Source organism: Oryx dammah, unplaced genomic scaffold (genome assembly GCF_014754425.2).
Source record: "Oryx dammah isolate SB20612 unplaced genomic scaffold, SCBI_Odam_1.1 HiC_scaffold_28, whole genome shotgun sequence".
Classification (NCBI taxonomy): Eukaryota; Metazoa; Chordata; class Mammalia; order Artiodactyla; family Bovidae; genus Oryx; species Oryx dammah.
The window spans coordinates 109,656,598-109,681,958 of NW_024070212.1; the positions used below are offsets into that span (position 1 = coordinate 109,656,598).

General features: G+C 49.3%; 1 protein-coding gene across 2 annotated transcripts in view; it reads left to right on the forward strand.

The window, feature by feature from the left end:
- The window catches only part of CSMD2 (CUB and Sushi multiple domains 2), a 677,707-nt gene that overhangs the window by 232,727 nt on the left and 419,619 nt on the right, over positions 1–25,361 (forward strand). For both annotated transcript variants that reach the window (XM_040231766.1, XM_040231767.1), the window contains exon 4: positions 11,870–12,064. In XM_040231766.1, the coding sequence (XP_040087700.1) occupies positions 11,870–12,064 (195 nt within the window). The remainder of the gene's footprint in view (positions 1–11,869; positions 12,065–25,361) is intronic.

The window sequence follows — 25,361 nt, forward strand, 5'->3', positions numbered from 1 at the left end:
TCTAGTCTTTCCCATTCTGTTGTTTTCCTCTACTTCTTTGCATTGATCGTGAGGAAGGCTTTCTTATCTCTTCTTGCTGTTGTTTGGAACTCTGCATTCAGATGCTTATATCTTTCCTTTTCTCCTTTGCTTTTTGCTTCTCTTCTTTTCACAGCTATTTGTAAGGCCTCCCCAGACAGCCATTTTGCTTTTTTGCATTTCTTTTCCATGGGGATGATCTTGATTCCTGTCTCCTGTACAATGTCACGAACCTCAGTCCATAGTTCATCAGGCACTCTATCTATCAGATCTAGTCCCTTAAATCTATTTCTCACTTCCACTGTATAATCATAAAGGATTTGACTTAGGTCATACCTGAATGATCTAGTGGTTTTCCCTACTTTCTTCAATTTGAGTCTGAATTTGGCAATAAGAAGTTCATGATCTGAGCCACAGTCAGCTCCCAGTCTTGTTTTTGCTGACTGTATAGAGCCTCTCCATCTTTGGCTGCAAAGAATATAATCAATCTGATTTCGGTGTTGACCATCTGGTGATGTCCATGTATAGAGTCTTCTCTTGTGTTGTTGGAAGAGGGTATTTGCTAGTACCTAGAACCTAGCAATTCTCAAAGTGTATTCCACAGAACAATTCAGAAGCTAACAGGTATTTCTGAGAGAGAAAGAAAAGGAAGAGAGGAGAGATTCTGTTGTCAAATTTGTGGAGATTCTGGTTAAAGCAAGGTTAAACAGGTTTCTCTCCTGCAGCACCTCTGAGATAAATGCGTAAGCATTGGTTTCTTCCAGAGGAGAGAATTTCTGTAGCATTTTTCAAAGTTGAATGTTCTTCTCATGGAGTTTATTTCTCAGCCTGTGTTTTATGGAACATACTTTGGGAAACATTTCTAGGCATCATTCTGCAATTAACCAAATTTGACCCCAAACTGCATAGTTGGCTATTCTGAGCCTAACACGGTAGTATTTTGCCATCTTTCCCCATAGGGTACCACTGATGCTGCGTGCATTGTTCTGTCTAGACAAGGTGGAGCATGCCAGTGCTGGAGTGTGATGGGGCAGGGCAGGCTGGAGAGGGAACAGACAGAGGCTGCATCACAGGGGGACCTTGTGCCAGCCTAAAGCTGTTCATCAGAGAGGCTAAGGCATGCCATAGCCTCCTGAAACAGGAGAGGGACAAGTGGGTACCGAATAAGACTCAGAACCTCTGTAAGAGAGTGATTAGGGGAAGGAGGAAAGCCACACAGCTCACTCCTCCCTTGTAACCCTGCTGTACCTAAACCTCCACATGTCCCACCCTGGGGGTTTCTGAACTTTCCCCCTGAAACCCCTCTTCTGGTTCAATATCGAGTTCCTTAAAGCCAGGCTCTCTCTCTCCTGTCCTCGTCCCCTTTTCTCCAGAGAAACCCCTAGTTCCTTAAGAAGCTGAAGCCACTGATGGAGAGAAGACTCCCCTCTGGGGCAGAGTTGATAAAACTGGCACATTACAACCCAGGATGCCCAGTTAAATTTGAATTTCAAATAGATTTTAGTATAAGTATATCCCACATGTTGCATGGGATATACTTATACTTAAAAAAAAAAAAGATTTGTGTGTTTCTCTGAAATTCAAATTTAACTGGGAGTCCTGGATTTTAACTGGCAGCTCTACTCTGGGGCCTAGGATGTAACCTTTTTGGTATTGCTTCTAAAGAATCTCAGGTGAGACAGGAGGCCATGGGGCCCCATGGTTATGAAACATCATGGAGAATTCCCACTGACAGCCCCTCTACACCCCCTGCTGGTGGGATGAGGGATGTCTGTGAAGCCCCAGGTAGTGATGGTGGGGGGGTAGGGCCGCTGAGGGGTCTGACTGGGTGCAGGTCAGGCGTGTTCTAGGCCTGGCAAGGAGAAGAACTGTGCAGGTGTCCAGAGCACTGCCTCCATGCTGGGAACGCAGTGAAACAAACATGCGTCTTGAAGATCAAGGTTGCAGCCTGATTAAGACACAGGTGCTGAGGTCAAGGACTTCCCAGGTGGCGCTAATGGTGGAGAACCTGCCTGCCAGTGCCGGCAGACGTAAGAGACACGGGGTTCGATCCCTGGGTTGGGAAGATCCCCTGGAGGAGGGCGTGGCAACTCAGGCCAGTATGCTTGCCTGGAGAATCCCGTGGATAGAGGAGCATGACCGGCTACAGTCCATAGGATCACAAAGAGTCAGACACGACTGAAGTGACTTAGTACACACACACACACACTGAGGTCAAAGGGCTCCAGTGTCAACCCCCTGCCCTGATGCCAACCAGCCTCGTGACACTGAGTCAGAATAGCCCCATTGTTCCTCATTCCTCTGTCCCCCCAAAGGGAACAGTCAGAGCCCCTCGCAACAGGCAAGATGAAACAGAAGAGCCAGGTAAAGTACTGAGCAGAGTGCCCAGCTCATATGGGACACCCAAAAGGTGACTGTTATTATTATTGCAACTAGCTGCATGACCCTTCAGCTCTCTAAACTCAGCTCTTTAGGGTAAAACCAGGTTCATAATACCAACCTAAAGAGTAGCTCTGAGCACTAACACAAATTCTATTTTAATGGGAAAGAGTGGTGACTGAACACACACACACAAGCCTTATCCCGTAGCCAGCACAACACCCGCTTTGCCCAGTGCCACACTGATGGGAATGGAAATGGGATTTGGGTCTCAGTCCTCAGGTGTGAACTGCCTGTTTTGTCTTCTCTCTGCCCTCTTCCTGCCAGTCACCTCTGCCAAGGTCTCTCGCCTACAGTCTGCTGCCCTCACAGCCCCTTCCCATCCTGAACTCCCAGCAAAACTGATCTTTCCTTAGTTTTCCTTCTCAGTTGTGGGAGATGAGAGGAGGTTCCTGAGACTGTAACTGAATAGGCATGAGTTCACGGGTACCGGACTGTGGCCCATGGGCTGGGGGCCTGTTGTATAAGTAAAGCTTGGTTGGATCAGGTACTGTCTACAGCTGCTTTTGTAGCACAGTGAAAAAAGCTGAATCACTGGGTCAGAGACCATTAGGCAAGGCCAGAAGTATTTACTCCCTGGTTCTTTACAGGAAAAGTGTGCCAACCCTTTGCTTTGCTTTGTTGCTCCCTATATATAATGCACATTTTATATGCTCATAGTATACATTACGTATATATTTATACATATATTCAACACATTCCATTAGGGTACTCCCTTCCTGCCAGGCATTAAATCAAACACTAGATAAATAAAGAATGCGTCATTCCTGCCCCTCGGGGAAGTCCAGAGATGAAAATAGACACCTAAACAAACAATTACAGGCAGGCTTAGCTCCCGTTTGGAAGCCAGGGTGTTGTAAATTAATGAATGATTGAATTGTAATGTCGTATGACAAGTGCAGGAATTGAAGTGCAAGTAAAACCCCGACTTAATTCTGCAAGTGGGTCCAAAAAATCCAATCATGTAAAATGTGGGCCTGTGAGATTGCAAAATTAACCAAATGACCAGAACGAGCCTATGTAGTTAGTGGGCTGGGAGTTCCAGGATTCTGGGAGCTGGTTGCCAATGACATTAAACCTGAATTTACATTCTATCAGGATGTCTTTTCCTGGAGTTTCCCAGTTTAGACAAGACCCTAAGAGTATCAAGGAGGGCTTCACAGAAGAAGTGGAGGGGGGGCAAGATTAGAGGAGCAGAAGATAAGGTAGAAAATGTCAGCAGGGGTCAGATTATAGAAGGAGGGGGCTGCCTGAGCCTAAGATTTGATTTATTCTGACAGCAATAGGAGGGTTCTCGTGGTTTTCTTTTCTCTTTCCTTTTATTAATTTTGATGTTTTCAAATTATTATTTATTCTACATTCATCATGCAAAAGACTAGAGGACCTGCGTTTGCCTGTGTCTCTCAGTGGTAGGGAACCCACCTTGGGCACATGTGCTCTGAAAGGGAGAATAGGGCAGGGCCATGGTGAATTTGCCATTCTAGAAAGCTTACTGCAGCATCAGTGCAGACAATGCATTGGAGGGGGCAGGGCTAGCGGCAGGGCTATCAGAGTTGGGTGCAGAAGTCCAGGGGAGAGATGATGAGGATCCTCAAAGGAGAAGGAAAGAGAGGGCAAGTGTGATTTATGGAGGACAGTGATGTCCCAGGGAGAAGCCAGGCTTGCTGCTCCCAGAAGTCAAAGCCCAGTAACAAGAAAGGCTCTGGAAATTGAAGAGTTCACAGCTCAGAGAGATAACCCAACCGGGCTAATGGAATGACCGACATGAATAAGTTACCGTGAGTGGTTCTCACTCTCAGCTGCGCTCGCCAGCCACCCAGAGATGCTTGGGCTCTTCCTCTGAAATTCCAATTCAATAGGTGTGGGGACAGGCCTAGGTGTTGGTATTTTTATAAAACTCCCCATGTGCTCCTGATGCCGAAGGTTGCAAAATTGGAAACATGAGCCAAGAGAAAGTCTCACAGGGGAGAGTTTATCCCAGATGCTGGGCAGGAAGAGACTTGGCAGGACAGGGCCCTGTGGACTTGTGAGTGGCATACCCTGTCTGAGGTCCTGGCACCCTACCTTCGTTTGATTGACAGGTAGCAGGAAATGTACAGGACCAGGCTCCCTGGCGGTTCAGACAGTAAAGGACCCACCTGCAATGCAGGAGACCCAGTTTCCATCCCTGGACCGGAGGTTCCCCCGGAGAAGGGAATGGCCACCCACTCCACTGTTCTTGCTTGGAGAATTCCATGGACAGGGGAGCCTGCATCCTTGGGGTCGCAAAAGAGTCCGACATGAATGAGTGACTAACACTGAGCTAGGGTTTGACTTGCCTGGTTTTCACCCCAAGTCATTCCCATGAGGAGAATGAGTGTGAGTCTGCTATGAGGACGTTTCAAGGTACACCAGTTACCATGAACTCTATGTGGAACGATCAGTGCAAGCACGGCCTAGCACAGGTCAGAGTACATGGGCTCAGCAGCCAGGCATTGCTGTGGACACCCAGCTCCACCCCCAGCGAGCTACAGGGTCTCAGGAAATGTGCTGCTACCTCTCTGGGCATCATGCTCATCTCAACAAGGCATAATAGCCCTTCTCTCAGTGGTTTATTGGGAGGATTCAATAAGATCATTAAGTCACTCAATAAACTTTCATCAAGGTGTCATTATACATCAGGCACTGTTCACGGAACTAGGATGCAAAAGGGAATAAAACAGATTCAAAAGATGCCTGTCTTCGTGGAGCTTATATTGTAGCAGAGTGAGACAAACAGTAAACAATGCAGCCACTAATACTGTATCAGATGTAGATGGGAGGAGAGGAAGTGGAGACAAGTATAGATAATTCTCTGGGATGGAACCATATACGGAGCCCTTGACAATGAGGATGCCACATAGTAAGTGTGCAGCTGTGTTTACTAGGCCAAACAGCTGAAAGCAAGGGGGGGTGTAAATGTTAACTGAGATACAATGTGAGATGAAGAAGTGCCTAGCCTAGCATAGGCACTCAAAAGGTAGTGGATCTTATCCTTTCCTCCCCTGTCCATGCCCACTGCCCCTCTCTGTCACACACACACACACACACACACACACACACACACACACACCATCTCCCTGTCCATACTGAGGGCTGGGGAAGAAGCAACCCTTCCTGCATCCTTCCTCCCAGCCACCCTGTCAGTTTGTATCAACCGTATGGCCGTGAAGATCAAACAAGCTACTTGATGGAAGATAAGGAATCAAACATATGGAGGGTGCTTGTCCAGAGAGCATAAACGACTCTTCATTATAATATGGCAACTAAAGTCTCAAATTAAAAATAAAAGGAGGCATGATGTAGCTTTTGCTGCACTCCAACCACAAAGGGATCCATTGTCATACAATCACTGAGAATATCATGTTGATTGGCAAGAGCCTGGCTTTGTAGAAGGGACAAAATTCCCCACAGCTAATCTACAGTGGAATTGTTCAATGTCAGGCACAGCTTTAATAATACTGTTCTCGGCTGCCTTGGATGTAAATATCCCACTCTTCATTTTGTAAGCAATCAAAGGGAAGTTTTATAGACAGGAGAGCATGAACAGTTATAATATCTGTGCCAAAAAAAAAACCACACGGGCAAAATCCAAAAATCAAAGAACACTGTGCCTTAGAAAGTCTGGCTTTGTGGCTTATCTCCAATCTCTGTCTGTCCAGCAAGTTGTGCATCAGACACATTACAAAAGACCACACTTTAAATGCTGCCCTTGACATTATTAAAAAGTACAAGATCGGCAAATCAGACTGGAGAAGAAAAGACAGACAATTAAATCTGGACGGTCAGGTAATCACCCTTCATTTTGTCTCAGGGTCTAGAATAATAAAGGGAGGAAGGGAACTCTTGGTCATTAAGCACCTACTGTGTACTGGACGCTGTCTCTGTCAGAAGCAGTATTGTATTCCACAATGAAGGGTGTTGAATGATGGAGCCAGAAAGACCTAGATTCACAACCTAGCTCTGCCCATTTCTAGCTCTGTGGCCTTAGGGGAATTTGCTTAAACTCTCTGTGCCTCAGTTTGTTTTTGTTTTATTTTTTCATCTGTAAAATAAGGATAATAAGTATCACACATGATTGTTTTGAGGATTAAGTAAAATAAATTTATAGCCTTGGGCCCAAAACATACCAGGAACTCAGTGGTGGGTATTATAAATCTAGCTTTATTTCATCTGTTCATCAGCCCTGTTATGAGTTGAACTGTGTCCCCCAAAAGAGATTAGGGACTTCCCTGATAGCTCAGCTGGTAAAGAATCTGCCTGCAGTGCAGGAGACCCCAGTTCAGTTCCTGGGTCGAGAAGATTCGCTGGAGAAGGGACAGGCTACCCACTCCAGTATTCTTGGGCTTCCCTTGAGGCTCAGCTGGTACAGAATCCACCTGCAATGCAGGAGACCTGAGTTCAATCCCTGGATCAGGAAGATCCCCTGGAGAAGGGAAAGGCTACCCACTCCAGTATTCTGGCTGGAGAATTCCATGCACTGTGTAGTCTATGGGGTCACAAAGAGTCAGACACAACTGAGCGACTTTCACACTCACTTCAAAGAGATGCTGAAGACCTAACCCCAGGACCTGTGGATATGAACCTCTTTGGAGATAGGCCCTTTGCAGATGATGGAGTTGAGATGAGGCCATTGGAGTGTGTCCTAATCCAGTATGGTTGGTGTCCTTTTAACAAGGTGAAATTTGGATACAGGGAAACAAAGGGAAAATGCCCAGTGAAGGTGAAGGGTTGGATGGAAGCTTGGACAAGTCAAGGAACAGTAAAGCTTTCTAGATAATGACCAGAAGCTAAGAGGATTCCCTTACAAGTTTCAGAGGGATCATGACCCTGCCAACACCTTGATTTTGGACTTCTAGTCTCTGTAGCTGTGAGACAGTAAGCATCTGTTGTTTTAAGCCACCCAGTTTGTGGCAATTTGTTGTAGCAGCCCTGGGAAGCTAATACAATCTACCCCTTCACTCTAGAGGAAGAAAAAGAAAGTATCCTCAATTTCAGATGAATAACTGAATGATGAAGCCCAGAGAGATATAGTTCATGGCTCAAGATCACTCAGCTAGAGGTGGATGAGCTGAGATTTGAATCCAGGCCTCTCTGAGACCAACATCTGCCCTCTCTCCATGCCCTGTGTGGCCTCTCAGGAGCAAAGCTCAAGTTAAAAAAGGAGGTGGGGTTGGAAATGAGCTCCCCACTCATCACACCCAAGTCCCAGTGGAGGTGCCAGGTCAGAGTGGTCTGATTATGAACAGCTCATTAAGTAAAGAGCAGTGAGCACTTGAGAGTGACTTTTTAAAAAGAATCGGATTTTATTTATAGTGATGTTTCAGTCATTAATTTCAAAGGAAGAAAGCCCAAAGCAGAAGTTGGTTCATTAAAGATTTGACATTAGTAATTTAATTAAATCGGGTTTTTGCGTCTCGTTGTGGAAAATGAAACCTTAGTTCTACACCAGTTCTTAGCCTATTTCCCCGGGTTGGCTCCCTCCCCTAATCTTAGCTTGCTTTCTTCTCCAAATGTTTACCTGACCCACCCACTTGCACCCCCAACACTCACAAACACTCACATCACAGTCTCTGCCTCCGCTGTAGCCAGCAGCTTGGGATTGTGGGAAATGCCAAGGAAGCCGGCAGCAAGGGATTATGGGAAATGCCAAGGAAGCCAGCAGCAAAGGATTATGGGAAATGCCAAGGAAGCCGGCAGCAAAGGATTATAGGAAATGCCAAGGAAGCCAGCAGCAAAGGATTATAGGAAATGCCAAGGAAGCCAGCAGCATGGGATCATGGGAAATGCTAAGGTATCCAGCAGCCCAAAGACTACATTCTTAGCTAGGCTAATAGGGTGATGAGGTCAATCCTTTTGTCTGGGTCATCTCACTTGTCAGAGGTAGAAAATAGGCAGGGAATAGCTCTTTAGCCCTTAAGATAGTTCTCCCACAAAAACACAAGCCATTTAAGGGCAGAGACCCTGTTGTCCAGTTCACTGGTCTATTACCAGCATAGAGTGCAGCAGGCCCACAACACATTTTCATTGCATGAAGGAATTAATGCATCAAAGAGGAATTCTTCCAAACAACTAAATAATGAACACTCAAATATATCCCTACAAGTGCCAGACACTGTGTCAGGCTCACAGGGACTGCATGGACTCCCTACCACACAGTGGGAGAACAACAGCTGCCATTTTTGAGCACCTACTCCATGCTGGGCACTGTGCCAGCCATGCATCGGCTATGATCAGTAACCTGGTCAACCCCTAGACATTACTGTCCTTTTTCAGTCGAGGAAAGTAAGGCTCAGTGAGGTCATGTGACTCAAAGCCAGGGAATAAGACAGTGACAGCACCTGGCTTCAGACCAGATTAAGCTAGTACCAAAGTCTGCCCTTTCCTTCTACAAGAAGGGAGGAGAGGAGAAGGCAGAGGGAAAGCCTCCTTTCTGAGGGCTCTGAGATCAGTGTGGATGGCTGAGATGGTCCTGAAAAATAGCAATATGGGCTAGAAGAGGGTACATCAAGGACCAGCGAAGCTTTCTAGAATCCAGGCTGGTTATCTCCGTTTCTTTATTTCTCATCATTGCCACCCCTCCCCTCTTACTCCAGGCTCCCTGAACTCTTAGGTTGTTTCTGGCTTCAGGGTCTTTCCACATGGCATTTCCTCTGCCTGGAACACTCTTTGACCTAGCTAATTCTTACTAATCTCGCAGGGTTCAGCATAGACATCTCCTCTTCCAGGAAGCTGGCTCTGACTAACCCCTGACTGGGTTTGGTCCCCTGCCTGGTTCCTATCTCATTATAAGGGACTTAGTGTACCTTTGAACATGCATGTCCCACTGGACTGGGAACTCAGACTCTCTTGTGTGGTACTCTCTGTATCCAGGCTCTAAGCACTTTATATACCTCCACTTGTTTAATTGTCACAACAACTCCAGAGGAAGGTACTGTTGGGAACTGCCTCTTACAATGGAGGAAGCTGAGGCCCAGAGAGGTGAAGAGACTTGCTCAGGGTCCCACAGGTAGTAAGCCACCAGGGTGGGATGTGAACCCAAGCACTGAGGCTGTTAGGCCTGTACTTTCCACTGTCTTACTCTGTGGCCTCTCAAGGCTGGTGACCATAAACCATCGTCAGATGAAGTAATGGAGAAGTACTTTTAAGGCAAGTTTTCCCAGGTGGTGCAAAGCTAAAGAATCCTCCTCTCAATGCAGGAGATGCAGGAAACGTGGGGTTGATCCTTGGGTCGGGAACATTCCCTGGAGGAGGAAATGGCACCCCACTCCAGTATTCTTGCCTGGAGAATCCCATGGATGGGGGAGCCTGGAGGGCTGCAATCCATGGGGTTGCAGAGTTGGACATGGCTTAGCCACTGAGCAAGCATGCATGCACTTGGATGGCGGTCTGGACGCAGCTGTGACCGCTTGTCTTCACCTTGTGGGGAGGTGTGGAATGGTGAGAGGTGGGACCTTCTGGGCACAGGCAGTTCCACCTTGAGGAAGAAAGGTGCAGAGTAGGGGGAGCTGAGTCAGGATGAAGGTGTGACTCGGGCACAGAGGTGATGCACGCTCCCTTTCTCCCTCCTGCCTGGCAGTCACGATGCCCTAGCACCCTCAGCAAGACTATCTGCTCTGCATAATGAACGAACGTTGGCAGCTGGCCGTTACTGCTCTGGCTCAGGCGTGGTATTCTCCGGCTCCCCATTTTCCCCTTGAAACGGGTCAGTCTGGTCAGAACTCAGGTTCTTGTCTCCCTACCTCACTGCCTCTTCCAGCACTAATAACCCCTTCAACTCCCCTAAACCCACTGGGCCAAACTCCTCTTCTGGCTGCCAGGGCAGATAAGCATGAAGAAAGGACACCGGGTTGAATGAGCGCCTACTCCATGCCACTGTCTGTGTCCCTTCCACGGTGTTATAGTGGGAAGGACTGTGGAGTCTGAGATCAGAGCAATCAAACCCAAGAGATTAAAGTGATTTCCCTGGGGCATCTCAAGTGATGGGATATACGTGTTACTGAACCAGGTTCGTTTTGCCCAACGCACAGCAAGCCACAGGGCTGAGATGCCGAGGTTTGCAGCAAATAGGATTTATTCACAAAGTATCCGAGCGAGGAGATGGGAGGACAAGTCTCGGATCTGCCTTCCCAAAGGGAAGTTTGGTTCACTTCAGTTCAGTTGCTCAGTCATGTCCGACTCTTTGTGACCCCATGGACTGCAGTACGCCAGGCCTCCCTGTCCATCACCAACTCCCAGAGTTTACTCAAACTCATGTCCATTGAGTTGGTGATGCCATCCGGTCATCTCATCTTCTGCCATCCCCTTCTCCTCCTGCCTTCAATCTTTCCCAGCATCAGGGTCTTTTCAAATGAGTCAGCTCTTCACATCAGGTGGCCAAAAGATTGGAGTTTCAGCTTCAACATCAGTCCTTCCAATGAATATTCAGAACTGATTTCCTTTAGGATGGACTGGTTGGATCTCCTTGCAGTCCAAGGGACTCTTAAGAGTCTTCTCCAACACCACAGTTCAGAAGCATCAATTCTTCGGCACTCAGCTTTCTTTATAGTCCAACTCACATCCATACATGACCACTGGAAAAACCATAGCCTTGACTAGACGGACCTTTGTTGGCAAAGTAATGTCTCTGCTTTTTAATATGCTGTCTAGGTTGGTCATAACTTTTCTTCCAAGGAGTAAGCATCCTTTAATTCAAAGGCAAGGGCCTCAGGATATTTGTGGGATAGAGACTAGAGAAGCAAGGTGGTCTGAGGCTTGGGAAGCATGGGGAAAGGTGATTGGGTAAAGGTGCAGTGATCACCCTTCTGCACACGTGTAACTAAGGTACAGGCCTCTGCACATTTTGAGGGCACTTAGTACCATCTGAGGGTGTAGTTTTTCAGCCCTCTGATATCAAATGGTCACTGAGTGTTCACTCACACGTGCCCAGTGAGAAAGTGGGTGGTGTTATTTAGTCTTAATTAGCTCAACCAGACACAAATTCCTGGAAAACAGTTCAGGCAAGCGTTTGTGGTTTGGGGTCTGTGCTCCTTGGAGGAGGACACACAAACCTTCTGTAGCAACAGATAAAATGACCCCGAGTGGTGAAGGCAGGATACAGCTGTGACTGATTGAACTGATCCGCAGCTTCAAACATACTTCCCACCCAGGGCTGCTCATGAGAAAGGGCAGGAAACCTGGATGTCCAGGAATAAATTGCACTTGGGGCTCCTTTTGAGCACGTGACCCCTGTGAGTACTCAGGGCCCAGGCAGCCGGGAGGGCACAGTCCTGTCCTAGGGAAGAGAGGAGGCTTGGGGGTGGGGGGGGCGGGTCACCCAGGGAGGTGGCACTCAGAGGCAGGGGGTCAGGGCTGGAGCCCCGTTCATGGGCTGCATCTCTCTTTCTGCTCACAGTGCTCCCCAGCCACACATGTGGGAACCCCGGGCGGCTGCCCAACGGCGTCCAGCAGGGCTCTACCTTCAACCTCGGTGACAAGGTCCGCTACAGCTGCAACCCCGGCTTCTTCCTGGAGGGCCACGCTGTGCTCACCTGCCACGCTGGCTCGGAGAACAGTGCCACGTGGGACTTCCCACTGCCCTCCTGCCGAGGTAAGTGGCCAGGGCGGGTCTCAGGGGTGGATGGCCCCTGGGAGGCCTGGTGGACCTTCCAGTGGGAGCCGGTCTCCGTCTGCTCCAGCAGGGGGTGGGGTCCCCACCATGAGGAGTGTGTGTCTTGGAGCCACCCAGGGTCCTCAGGGGCCCCACGTATTCTGGGGGCTTTTAGGCTTCATCAGACCTCCTAGCCCTCAGGTGTGTACTCTCTCAGCCTCCTCCTTCCACATCAGCAAATTTATTTTTAGCTGGTCTGCCCTCCGCTCATGCCCTCCTGTCTTAGAAGAGACATCGTTTCTCTTCCTGTTACCGACGTGTCTCCCGTGAACGGCTCTCTCCCAGCTGCTTTCCCCCTGACCTCACCGTGGCAGTTCTCTCTTTTCTTTAAATTCAGCCCCTCTCTGTTTTCTGGTGTTCTCCTCTCAGCCTTCAAATATGCTCAGAACCTCTTTACCCCAACACTGCCCCCAGGAAGCCCCACCTCCCCTGAGCTGCTCCGTCGACCTCAGCCTCCCAGCTGGGATGACCAGCTTGTCCTGGTTTCCCCAGCACATTCCCATGTCTTAGCTCCCAGAGCCCTGCATCATGGACGTCCCCCTCAGTTCCAGACAAATGGAGACAGCTGATCACTCTTTTCCCTGCCTATTTCTCCCTCTCCCCACGATAATCAAGATTATTTCTAAGATAATTTCTCATGCCTCTTATCTGATGACAAAAATAGTGCATGATCATTTTAAGTGATCTTAGCAAATACAGAAAAGACCAAAGAAACAAAATTTGCCTGTTTTCACCATGATTTTCAAATATTCCCTTCCCATATTCTTCCTTTTTTTTTTTTTTTTTTCCTAAATGGAAGAATAGCTGATTTACAATGTTGTGTTAGGTTTAGGTGTAAAGCAAAGTGATCCAGGCTTCCCTGACAGCTCAGTTGGTAAAGAATCAGCCTGCAGTGCAGGAGACCCTGGTTCAATTCCTAGGTCAGGAAGATCCACTGGAGAAGGGGTAGGCTATCCACTCCAGTATTCTGGCCCAGAGAATTCCATGGACTGTGTGGTCCATGGGGTCACAAAGAGTCAGACACGACTGAGCGACTTTCATTTTCAAAGTGATTCAGATGTACATATATCTATATAGATTCCTTTTCAGATTATTTTCCATTATGGGTTGTTACACGCTGTTGAACATATTAATAGTTCCCTGTGCTATAGAGTAAGACCTGGTTATTTATCTATTTTATAAGTCATAGTGTATGCCCATTAATCCTTAACTCTGAATTTATCCTCCCCCACACCTGGCTTCCCCTTTGGTAACCATAAATCTGTTTGCTTCACCTGTGAGTCTGTTTTTGTTTTGAAAATAAGTTCATTCATATCACTCTTCTTAGATTCTACCTATGTGTGTGTGTGTGCGTGCTCAGTCATGGCCAACTCTTGGCTGATCTTCCCGGGGATGGACTGGGCTGGGGTGATGGTTCTCCCCAGTGCTCACATCACAGCAGTAATTCATGGGTGTGCGGAGCCTTTAGGGGTCACTACTCTCCCCCAGCTCACTCCTGACTCCTGTTCAGCCTCTCAGATGATGAGGATTCTTCGCCCCCTCCTTTTCCACTGGCTTTTCTCCCCATCTTCCCCTTAAATGCTAGAGTCCAGCGTGGCCTCTTCACTGGGAACTTCTGGCATCTCTTGGAGTTTCTCACCCACTTTGCTGTGTGTGCTTAGTCGCTCAGTCGTGTCTGACTCTTTGTGACCCCATGGACTATAGCCCACCAGGCCCCTCTGTCAATGGGATTTCCTAGGCAGGAATACTGGAGTGGGTTGCCATTTCCTTCTCCAGGGGATCTTCCCAACCCAGGGATCAAACCTGCATCTCCTCCCTCCTGCACTGCAGGTGGATTCTTTACCCACTGAGCCGTTGGGAAAGCCCACTAGGGCTGTTGCTTGAAGCAACACTTTGATCTCCAATCCTCCCTCTGTCCTAGGCGTCTGGCCCACAATTATATCAAACTCTCCTGAAGCCCTCCCTTCAACTGAGGCATGTCCAAACTTAACACTTTCTATTTTCCTGAACCTGCTCTTTTTGTTGCCCTCCCCAACTCGGTGATGAGTGTTACCATTCAAGGTGGCCAAATCGGACGTGCCAGGGGCATCTGACACTCCTCACCCTCTTTGCTCCCAGCATCCTTAGTCTCCGTGTCCTGACAAATCCTTCTCTGCACTGACCTTCCCCTCCACACCTCTGCCGCTCTTCAGGGGACCCTGCTGCTGATGGTCCAGGCTCTCTCAGCTCTCACCGTCTCACCGCAGAGGATCTCCAGCCCTCCAGCCCTCTCACCGCACACATCCCAATTCATTCTCCACTGCAGGAGTGAACTTCCTAAGACACAGATCTGACAACATCACTTCATGCTTAGATTCCTGCCAGTGGCTCTTTATCACTGACAGGGTCAAGTTCAGATTCCTTAGCATGGAGCACAAGACCCTTCTGGAAGGAGTCCCAGACCAATCTTTCTAAGTCATTTCTAGGTAGCTTGCCATTAGCCACATCAGAAATGCTCCCTTCCAGAACACACAGTCTAGGGAAGTCAGCCAAGCACGTGAAATCTTACTTTCAGGAGGGCTTCGAGCCTCGGAGCTTCCTGAGGGCCCAAGGGGGCTGAGACAAGGCTCTGTTCAAAACTGGGGTGGGGGACGAAGCACTGTCCCATTCTTGGAGCCCCCAAAGCCCCCCATTCCCTACGCTTCAGGGTTCATTATTCTAATTCACTACATGGTGCATGAAGAGCTATGAAGCCTTCCCAATAATGTCCATGATTTTCTGAAAGTGATTTTCCAAACTGCCCTTCCTTAGGAGGCCAAACCGAAAGGAACAGAGAAGGGTGCTCCTCGTGTGCGCTGGACCCCGGGAGCTACGGTCTTGCCAGAGTTCATTGATTCAGACTTGGGGAGGATTAAAGCCTTTTGGCCTTTCTTCCTCTCTCATAGAACTCTCGGGGAATGGCATCTGTGAGTGGATTAACTTCATCCAGTGCGCGGTGATCCGTAAATACTTGCTGAGTGAATGGATGGCTGGATGGGTCTAATTCACCATCAGAATTATGTAGGCCTACGAGCCCAAAGGAGAAATTACTGGCCTGGGTTAGCCCACCTGCCCAGCAGCTTGAAGTGACACGAGCTCTTTGGGTCCAAGGCTTCACAGAGCATGTTGAAAGGTGGTGTACCTCTGCCTCAAACAGTATATGCCACCTGCCTGGCTGAAAGGAAGACTTGGAAACACAGCCCAGACCAAGAGAGAACAGGGACCAACCAGGGCCTGGGGGCAGAGCAGGTGTGAGTCTGGCCTCTCAGGAGGCCCATCCCAAGGCTACTAGTCCATCAAGGCTTGGCCCAGCTGGCAAAGGGAAGGAGGCAAGATTTCCCATCAGTTTGTGTTATTTTGGGGCATCTTTTCAAAGGCAGATGTCCTTGGGAGCCCTAAACTTGTTGAACCTTTCTGGTTCACAAGGAAGGTCATGTGGATTTCAGTAATGGGCCTCTGACTTGTGAGGTGCATTGCCCTGGATCAAAAAAGGCTGCTTGGGGAAAAGAAAGGGGTTCATATGCTCTGGGGGCTGAGAGGCAGATGGTGGAAAGAAAGCAGCCTGAACAAGAAAGACTTGGTCTCTGAGGTCCGAGTCCAGGCTGCCCCTAAACTCGGGGAGACGGGCATTTGGTCTGCAGTAAGTTGGGTGGCTAGTACCCAGCTGTATTCCAAATGTTCTGGATCCAGGGAGAGGAACCTGCAAAATATGAGACAGAAGCAGAATGTCAGGCATGGAGAGAGCATGGATTCAAACCTACATTCAATTCTAGCCATGCCAACTCAGAGCTGTGGCTCACTGGCCTGCCGCCAAGCCCGAATCTTAAAGCCAGAACATGAGTACTAGCCTTAAAGGGTGATTGTGTACACATTTATTCACTCAGCATTTAGCAACTTTTTTTAAAGATTTTTTTTTTCTGACATGGACCTTTTTTTAAGTCTTTATTGAATTTGTTATAATATTGCTTCTGTTTTATGTTTTGATTTTTTAGCCATGAGGCATGTGGAACCTTAGCTTCTCAGACATTGAACCCACACTCTCTGTGTTGGAAGACAAACTCTTAACCACTGGACCTCCAAGGAAGTCCCAGGAGTTAATTTAACAACTTTTGATTGAGTACCTACTCTGTGCTAGCTAGTCACTGACTCAATCTTTATTTATTAAATTCTCGCTAAGTGCCAGATATTGTTCTAGATGCAGAGAACTGCAGTGATGAAGTCAGACCAAGTTCCATGAGCTCATAGAGTTTACCCTTTAGCATCTGGGAGGCAGAAACAGACAAAAGTCAAAGAAACAATTTTCAGATTACCACTGGAACTATGAGGGAGATGAAATAGCTAGTGACAAGGGAGGGAGCTGTCAGGAGAGGACTCTCAGGAGGTGACATTTGAACTGCGTCCTGCATGACAGGGCTTCCCAGATGGCGCTAGTGGTAAAGAACCTGCCTGCCAGTGCAGGAGATATCAAGAGACGTGGGTTCAATCCCTAGGTCAGAAAGATCCCCTGGAGGAGGGTAGGCCAATCCACTCCAGTATTCTTGCCTGGAGAATCCCATGGACAGAGGAGCCTGGCAGTCTGTAGTCTATATGGTTGCATAGAGTCAGACTTGGCTGAAGTGACTTAGCATGCCTGAATGAGAAGAAGGAGCCTATTGTGTGAAGACCTGGGGAAAGGAACCTCAGATGCAAAGACCCTCAGGTGGGAGAGAGCTTGGCATGTTAGAAGAAGAGAAAACCAGTCCATGGGGCAATGTAGAGTCAGGGGAGGAGATGAGGGGAGTAGATGGGGCTGTGGACAAGTTTGGGACAAGAAGTTTGGGTTTGGTTCAAAGTTCAGGAGGTAGCCAGGGAAGAGCTTTATGCAGAGGAGTGGCACAACTGAACTGGCTTTTTAAAAAAAAGTTTGGATGATATAAAGGAGAAGGCTTTTACTTGGCAAGAGGCAAAACTGGGAAGCCAGTTAGGAGGCAGCTGTTGCAGGTATGCAGGCTGGAGCTGATGCATCTCAGTCAAGGGCGGCCATGGCAGAAATGGCGGGAAGGGGGCAGATTGGGTTTAGAGCACAGCCAGCAGCCTTGTGATGAAATGAATGCAGGTGTTGGTGGAACAAAGGGTCAAGGTTGGCTCTTAGGCTCTTTCTGGAGTGCTGGCAGGGTGGGGATGCCAGTAACCAAAATGGGGGTGACTGGGGCAAGGAGCAGGAAGTGAGTACCCTAAAGACAGTCAAGAGAGCTCATTTTGTCTAGGTCAAGTTTGAAAAGGCTATGATATCTCTAAGTAGAGGGTATCAGTTCTATGGCTAGAGGCAGTTCAGAGCTAGAAAGATCAGGAGAGGGGTAAGAGAGCCAACATGGTGATGGAGATAGCTTAGAGGGCCTGGGCACTGCCTGCTGGGCCCCCTTGTGCTGAGCCAATTATACGACATACAGCAGGCACCAAATGCCATGGCAGGCAGTGTGAACACCGAGTGTTTCTGACCATGGGGCCTTGGCAGGGACCATGGCTCCCAGAGAACATTCCTAACCACAGTGTTCCTCCACTGCCATTGGGACCGCTGGTCCTACTTCTGTCGTCTTTGCCATCCTCGGTGGCTCAGACAGTAAAGAATCTGCCTGCAGTGCAGGAGACTTGGGCTCTATCCCTGGGTGGGGAAGATCCCATGGAGAAGGGAATGGCTACCCACTCCAGTCTTCTTGCCTGGAGAAGTCCATGGACAGAGGAGCCTGGAGGGCTACAGTCCATGGGGTCGCAAAGAGTCAGACACGACTGAACGACTAACACGCTCACTTCACTTTATTGCCATTACTACTGTTACTGTAGCAAAACCACTTGGAACGTGGGCTCTGGAGTCCAATCACCTGGATTCCAATCCTGTCTGAGTGACTCTGGGCTAGCTACTCAACCTCCTGTGCCCCGGCCTTCTCACCTGTGGATGATAAGAAGAGCCGTACTTAACTCATAAGGCGAAGGGAGGCTCAAGTTGATCAACACTCCACATGGAGCACAGGGCCTTGCTCACAGCGATGACTCAGTGACAGTTAGCTGTCTTGACTCTGATAGCCACGGCCACCACTGGCCAGCATTTATCAAGCACGAACTGGGTGCCAGGCCCCGTGTTATCTAATCCTCACACAAATAAATAAATAAATAAATAAACAACCCAGGAGATTCAGATATTACAGTGAGGCAATGGAGGTTGGAGAGGTGAGGCACTTTGCTGGTGGTCACATAGCTAGAAGGTGATTCCACCCAAGTCTGGTAGCCAACCGGCCATGATCTTGGCCACCCCTGTCTACTGCAGATGAAAACAGGGGCTTATGACCCATGGCAGGAGACTCATGGGGGCATCACTCCTTCCAGAGCCGCCGCACCTTGGTCAGAGCCCAAGACCCTGGTCCCTGCTGAGGTACATCCCCTACACAGGTCAGCCAGACCAGGGGCTGCCCTGTCTCTCTGGTTTCCCTTTGACCTTCCTCTTGAACTTGTCCCAGAAGCTCCTTAGGAGAAACCTCAGGGAAGCGCCTGAGGTGGTTCTGCTGGGCATTGCTGCTTGAGGGTGGGGGCCTGGGTCTGAGGGACCAGGGTTTCCCATGAAGAAACCTGACCCAAGAACTCGCCCACCTCTACCTGAGCATGGGTGGTGGGGCCCTCCCTGTGGAGAGAGCACACAGCCCCTGCCTCAGGCCCCTCAGGAGGAGAGAAGGAGAGCAGGAGGAGACCTCTCCCACCTGCAAAACCCGCCTCCGGGGTCTGGGGCTTCCAGGAGCCTGTGTCAGGACTGGCATCGCAGGGGCCGAGACCCACGTGGCAGAGAAAGAGGTGGATAATGGCATGGAGTCTGAGCATCCTGGATTCGAATCCTGGACCCAACATTTAGTAGCCATGTGACTGTGGGCCAGTTTTAAAAACTCTCTGAGTCTCAGTTTTCTCCTCTGACTGTGTGGATCACAATAAACTATGGAAAATTCTGAAAGAGATGGGAATACCAGACCACCTGACTTGCCTCTTGAGAAACCTATATGCAGGTCACAAAGCAACACTTAGAGCTGGACATGGAACAACAGACTGATTCCAAATAGGAAAAGGAGTATGTCAAGGCTGTATATTGTCACCCTGCTTATTTAACTTCTATGCAGAGTACATCATGAGAAATGCTGGACTGGAAGAAATACAAGCTGGAATCAAGATTGCTGGGAGAAGTATCAATAACCTCAGATATGCAGATGACACCACCGTGAAAAAGTTGGTTTAAAGCTCAACTTTCAGAAAATGAAGATCATGGCATCTGGTCCCATCACTACATAGCAAATATATGGGGAAACAGTAGAAACAGTGGCTGACTTTATTTTTCTGGACTCCAAAATCACTGCAGGTGGTGACTGCAGCCATGAAATTAAGACACTTACTCCTTGGAAGGAAAGTTATGACCAACCTAGAGAGCATATTGAAAAGCAGAGACATTACTTTGCCAACAAAGGTCCGTCTAGTCAAGGCTATGGTTTTTCCAGTAGTCATGTATGGATGTGAGAGTTGGACTGTGAAGAAAGCTGAGCGCTGAAAAATTGATGCTTTTGAACTGTGGTGTTGGAGAAGGCTCTTGAGAGTCCCTTGGACTGCAAGGAGATCCAACCAGTATATTCTGAAGGAGATCAGCCCTGGGATTTCTTTGGAGGGAATATGCTGAAGCTGGAACTCCAGTACTTTGGCCACCTCATGGGAAGAGTTGACTCATTGGAAAAGACTCTGATGCTGGGAGGGATGGGGGCAGGAGGAGAAGGGGACGACAGAGGATGAGATGGCTGGATGGCATCACCAACTCGATGGACATGAGTCTGAGTGAACTCTGGGAGATGGTGATGGACGGGGAGGCCTGGCGTGCTGTGATTCATGGGGTCGCAAAGAGTCGGACACGACTGAGTGACTGAACTGAACTGAAAGTGTGGATGACATAGCACCTGCCTCTTTGAGCGGTTAGAGAATCAAATGAGAAAATGCAGATGCAGGGGAAGCATCTGCCGTGACATCTGACCTGTAAAGAAACTGCAGCAAAGAAGCGGCACCTCACTGAGTACCGTGTCCCGTCTACGTCATCCTCTCGGAACGGCACCGCGCGGGGGCAGTGTCTATAGAAGGAGTCTGGGGGTGGCGGAAACAGCGATGCTCTTGGGCAATTGGCAGTTTCTTCGTTTTAGAAAGAGGTGTCCTTGTGGGATGAATTGAGAGGGAAGCATCAGGTAGACCCAGTACTGTGCATACAATGGCTAGCTAGAGGGCAGCTGCCACACAGCACAGGGAGCCCGACTCTGTGCTCCCTGCTGATCTAGAGGCGGGCAGGGGTGGGGGGTGCAGCCAAGAGGGCAGCTGGTTCACACTGTTGTACAGCAGAAACTGACTCAACATTGTAAATCAGTTATACTCCTGCTAAATAAAAAGAAGGGGTGTCCTTGATAAAGCCAAGGATAAAGGGGCACCTGATGTGAAGAGCTGACCCATTGGAAGAGGCCCTGATGCTGGCAAAGACTGAAGGCAAAAAGGAGAAGGGGGTGACAGAGGATGGGATGACTGGATGGCATCACTGACTCAACGGACATGAATTTGAGCAAACTCCAGGAGATAGTGGAGGACACAGGAGCCTGGGGTGCTGCAGTCCATGGGGTCACAAAGAGTCGGACATAACTGAGCCACTGGACAACAACAACAGAAAGGGCAGAATTCTGAGCCCCCAGAAGAAGGAACTGCTGAGGGACACTGAGCTTCACAGTAGAAGGAAAGAGGAGGGCGCTGCTGGTGGCTTTGGGGTTCTCATGCCCTGGCTCTCTCAGCCTTGCACTTGGGTTGTCAGATGGCGGCTTCTCTCCAAGAGGTTTGAGATTTTCCTTTTCTCAGAAGCTGAGTAGCCCTGAGCAGGGAAGACATGGACAGAACCCCAGTGCTGAAGACCTCACCGCTTCTAGGCATGCAAGAGAGTGCACTGGAGTTGGCTTCAGATGGTAGAGGGTGGGGAGGGGCAGGATGCAAGTTCCTCCATCCCTACCTGAAATTTGTGAGTCACCAGAGAGTTAGCAGACGTCAAAGAGGGCTGAGGGAGAGTTCTGTGAAATTATAGTTAATTGAGGAAATTTCAGTGGAATTTAAAGACGATCATAAATAAACTCATAAACTTGGAAAGGCAACTATCAGCATAACACACCTGCACCCTAGAATAGACATGACTTAATGGCAATGGAGAATGCCCATCGCCAGAGAAGGAGGAGGTGTAAATTAATATTTTAGGAGTGTGGTGTCAGCTGAAGGTTATATTTTACGACTTGAGGTTGTAACCATGAAATACGATGCCTTGTTTAAAGTGTGAGAAAACCTCCAAACAACTTTTACAGCATCTTCAATCAAAACTGGATGATGCAGGAGCAAGAGTGTCAGAGGAGCCTAAGAGGCAGGGAAGACTCCAACAGCAAAGATGCCATCGTCAGAGCAGACTTGTGCCTCTAGCCAGAGGGTCTCAAACTCCCGAGTCAGCTCGGCACAGTCTAGAAGTCATTGACTAAAACTGGGACATTTGGGAATGAATTTGAGGCGGTAGAAGTAATGTGGATGAACCTAGGGCCTGTTACACAGAGAAGAAAGAGGAAAATATCGTATATTCATGCATACATATGGAATCTAGAAAATTAGTATGGATGAACCTATTTGCAGAGAAGAAATGACGACACAGATGTAGACGTATTAATTTGTCTGCCTTGACTCTTCTCCTTTGTTTTTGGATTTTCTCACTTTTCTCATTAAATTTACTCTTTGGAATTGGAAGAAAACCTAGGAGGCTAAGGAAACAAGAGGGAGGGGATACCGAGGGTTGGGGGTGGGGGGAGGGTAGAGAGGAGGCTCTGTCCCTGAAAAGGTCCTGCAGGGTCCTGCTCAGTTTCGGGAGGTGCGATGTAGTGAAGTGAACTGAAGTGAAAGTCGCTCAGTCGTGTCCGACTCTTTGTGACCCCATGGACTGTATAGTCCATGGAATTCTCCAGGCCAGAATACTGGAGTAGGTAGCCTTTCCCTTCTCCAGGGGATCTTCCCAACCCAGGGATGGAACCCAGGTCTCCCACATCGCAGGCGGATTCTTCACCAGCTTCCCCAGCAGAGGAGACCATAGTCTGGGTGCCAGAGAGACGCAGCTGGAATCCCAACTTGGGCACCTACTGTATCATCTTCTGAAAGTTACTGACTCTTTCTGAGCTTCAGTTTCCTGTTTCATATTTGTTCAACAGATATTTACCGGGTGCCTCCTATATACTAGGAAGTGTGGTAGATGCTGGGGACAGAACAGACATGGGCCCTGCGCTCACAGATCTTACGGTCTAGACATTAAATAAATTACTCAGTTGATCAATTAATTATGGTAAAGTATGTGGTACTCTGAAAATGTATGATGGGGAGAGGGGGTATTCTGTTTCTGGAAATATCCTTGAGGAAATGACTCTTAGATTGGGACCTAAAGGCTAAGGAGGGGCCAACCAGGCCCAAGAAGGTAGGGAAGAGGGTTCCAGAAAGAGAGAACAGCATTTTCACAGGTTCTTGGGCAGAGAGATGCTTGGTGCAAAAGAGCTGGGAGGAGGCCAGTGTGGTTATGGGAAGTAGGTGGGGGAGCAGCTGGTATGAGGGGAGGCTGTGAGGTCCTTGTCAGCCCCCGGAGATTCTGCTTTCTCCTGAAGGACAGTGGAGTTGTTGAAGGTTCCTGTGGAGGGGCGTGGTGTCACCAGGTCTATTCTTACTGGGATCACTAGAGAGTTGGGCTGTGAAGAAAGCTGAGCACCGAAGAATTGATGGTTTTGAACTATGGTGTTGGAGAAGACTCTTGAGAGTCCCTTGGACTGCAAGGAGATCCAACCAGCCCATCCTAAAAGAAGTCAGTCCTGAATATTCATTGGAAGGACTGATGCTGAAGCTGAAACTCCAATACTTTGGCCCCCTGATGTGGAGAATTGACTCATTGGAAAAGCCCTGATGCTGGGAAAGATTGAAGGCAGGAGGAGAAGGGGACGACAGAGGATGAGACGGTTGGATGGCATCACAAGTAAACTCCAGGAGTTGGTGATGGACAGGGAGACCTGGTGTGCTGCAGTCCATGGGGTCGCAAAGAGTTGGGCACAACGGAGCTACTGAACTGAACTGAACTGAACTGGCCTCTGTGTGAGGAATGGGTGGGCAAGGGCAGGAGGGATTCTTGGAGACAGGAGGGAGGCTGGAGACTGCACACATGATGGCCCCTGGGCCAGCTCAAGGTCCCTGTGCTCCTGCCCTGCTCCCTCACCTTTCCACCTGCAGGTTTCCCCTCTAACATCCACCCAATTGCTCCTTCTCTGCCTCCTTTCAGGAGCCTCTGCTTCTGTCTGCTGCCCATTAAATATTGCTTCTCTTCCCGGCCTTCTCCACTCCCATGGAGCCGGGCCCACTCCCAGCATCTTGGGCTCCAGGCTCCGGGTCCTCTCCATGGTGCCCCCAGCCACTTCTCAGCCTCCTCTGCACTCACCCTCGGCCTGGGGGTGGGGAAGCGCCCTCCCCGCACTGCCCTGTCACTGCCATCATCAGCGCTGTTGGCCCACTACAGACCTCCGGGTCCACTTTCCCTCCTCCTCCCCTTTGCGGTCCACTCCGGGGGGGAGGCCACATCCTCTTGTTTCTCCCCCAGACTCGCTCTTGAATCTCTTCTGCTCCTCCTCCTCTTTCCCATGGCCCAGAATTCAGGCTCTGACGATGGGAATGGCCTCTTCAGCGTTCTCCTCACTACTTCTCCCTGCCTGCCATCCTTGCCACCCCCCAAACCACAGCATCTGTCCATCATGCAGGGACCAGTCACTTTCTAAAGCAGACCCGGCTTTCACTCCCTGCTGACAGTCCTGCAAGTCTCCCCAGCACCAGCAGGGCAGAATCTCTCCCTTTAGCAAGCCCTCCGAGGCCTTTCCTAGTGGACCTCCACCTCCCTTTCCACGTCCACCCCACCATTCATCTCAGGCATCCTACACCTTCACCTGGAGGGAAAGTGGCCCACTTCCCAAGCGCACCAAGCCCATTAGGGCCCCCCTCGCCCTCAAATGCCCTGTTTCCTCTGCAGGGAAGCCCTTTCTTTTCTCTCCCTCCACACTTGCCTATTCCTTTTTCAAGGTCCAGGCTAAGTGTCTCTTCTTTGACGGTGATTTTCCTAATCTTCAGTGGAGTCAAGATGAAACCACTGTGCCTAAGGGTGTAGACACTTCCCCCTGGGATAGACAGGGCCAGTGTGGGACTCTTGCAGCCCACAGGCCCTGCGCTTGCTGCGAGCGACGCTGACAAATCTCCCGCTTGCTGGCTGGCTCCTGGGGCTTATCTCCCTGGTACTGGTCATGGTGAAGTTAAGGAGACAAACTCTGCCTTGGATGTCAGACTTCACAGACTTCTGCCAGAGAGATACCCAGGAAATGCTGTGCAACTGGATATGACAAACAGCACCAGGAAAACTCAATTTAAAACCGAGCAAAGCAAATGTATCTGCCTTTCCTCCCACCCTGCTTTACGGGGGCAGGTCACCTGGACTGGAGGCAGCAGGAAAAAAAGGAAGGAAATGAGGAGAACAGAACTGCAGGCCTTCACGTGGCATCCGAGGCCCTTCAACAGGCAGCCCATCCTTCCCACCCACCCAGCTCTGCCATCGCTGTGTTGCCCTTTGAGTTCCGACAATCCTGACTATGCCTGTAAATGCTGCACGTGCCCCTGCAGCTGCCTTGCTCCTGCCTTTGCTCTGCCTAGGACACCCTTTGGCCTGATCCTACCAGGCAGTCAGCCCTCAATCCCACCAGCTCAGCATTCAAAATGCAGCCAGACATCGACTCCATCTCCCCAGTACCACCTGGCCCAAGCCAACAACATCTCTTTCCTGAATCACTGCAGTAGCCTCTATAAGCCCCTTGCTTCTGCCCTCTTCCTCTTTGGTCTGTTGTCTACACAGCAGCTCAAGGGATCCCGTTAATACACCAGTCAGATGAGGTCTTCTGCTCAGAACGTGCCGCTGACTTCTCATCTCATTCCAATAGAACCCCAAGACCTAGCAGTGGCCTCGAAGCTCATCCATGGAGCCCCATCCCTTCCCTCTCCTCCTTACTCCCAGTGTGCCATCCCCTTGGGTTTCTTGATGCTCTTCAGCAGTGCCAGGCCTCTGCACACCAGGGCCTTTGCATCTGCTGTTCTATCTTGA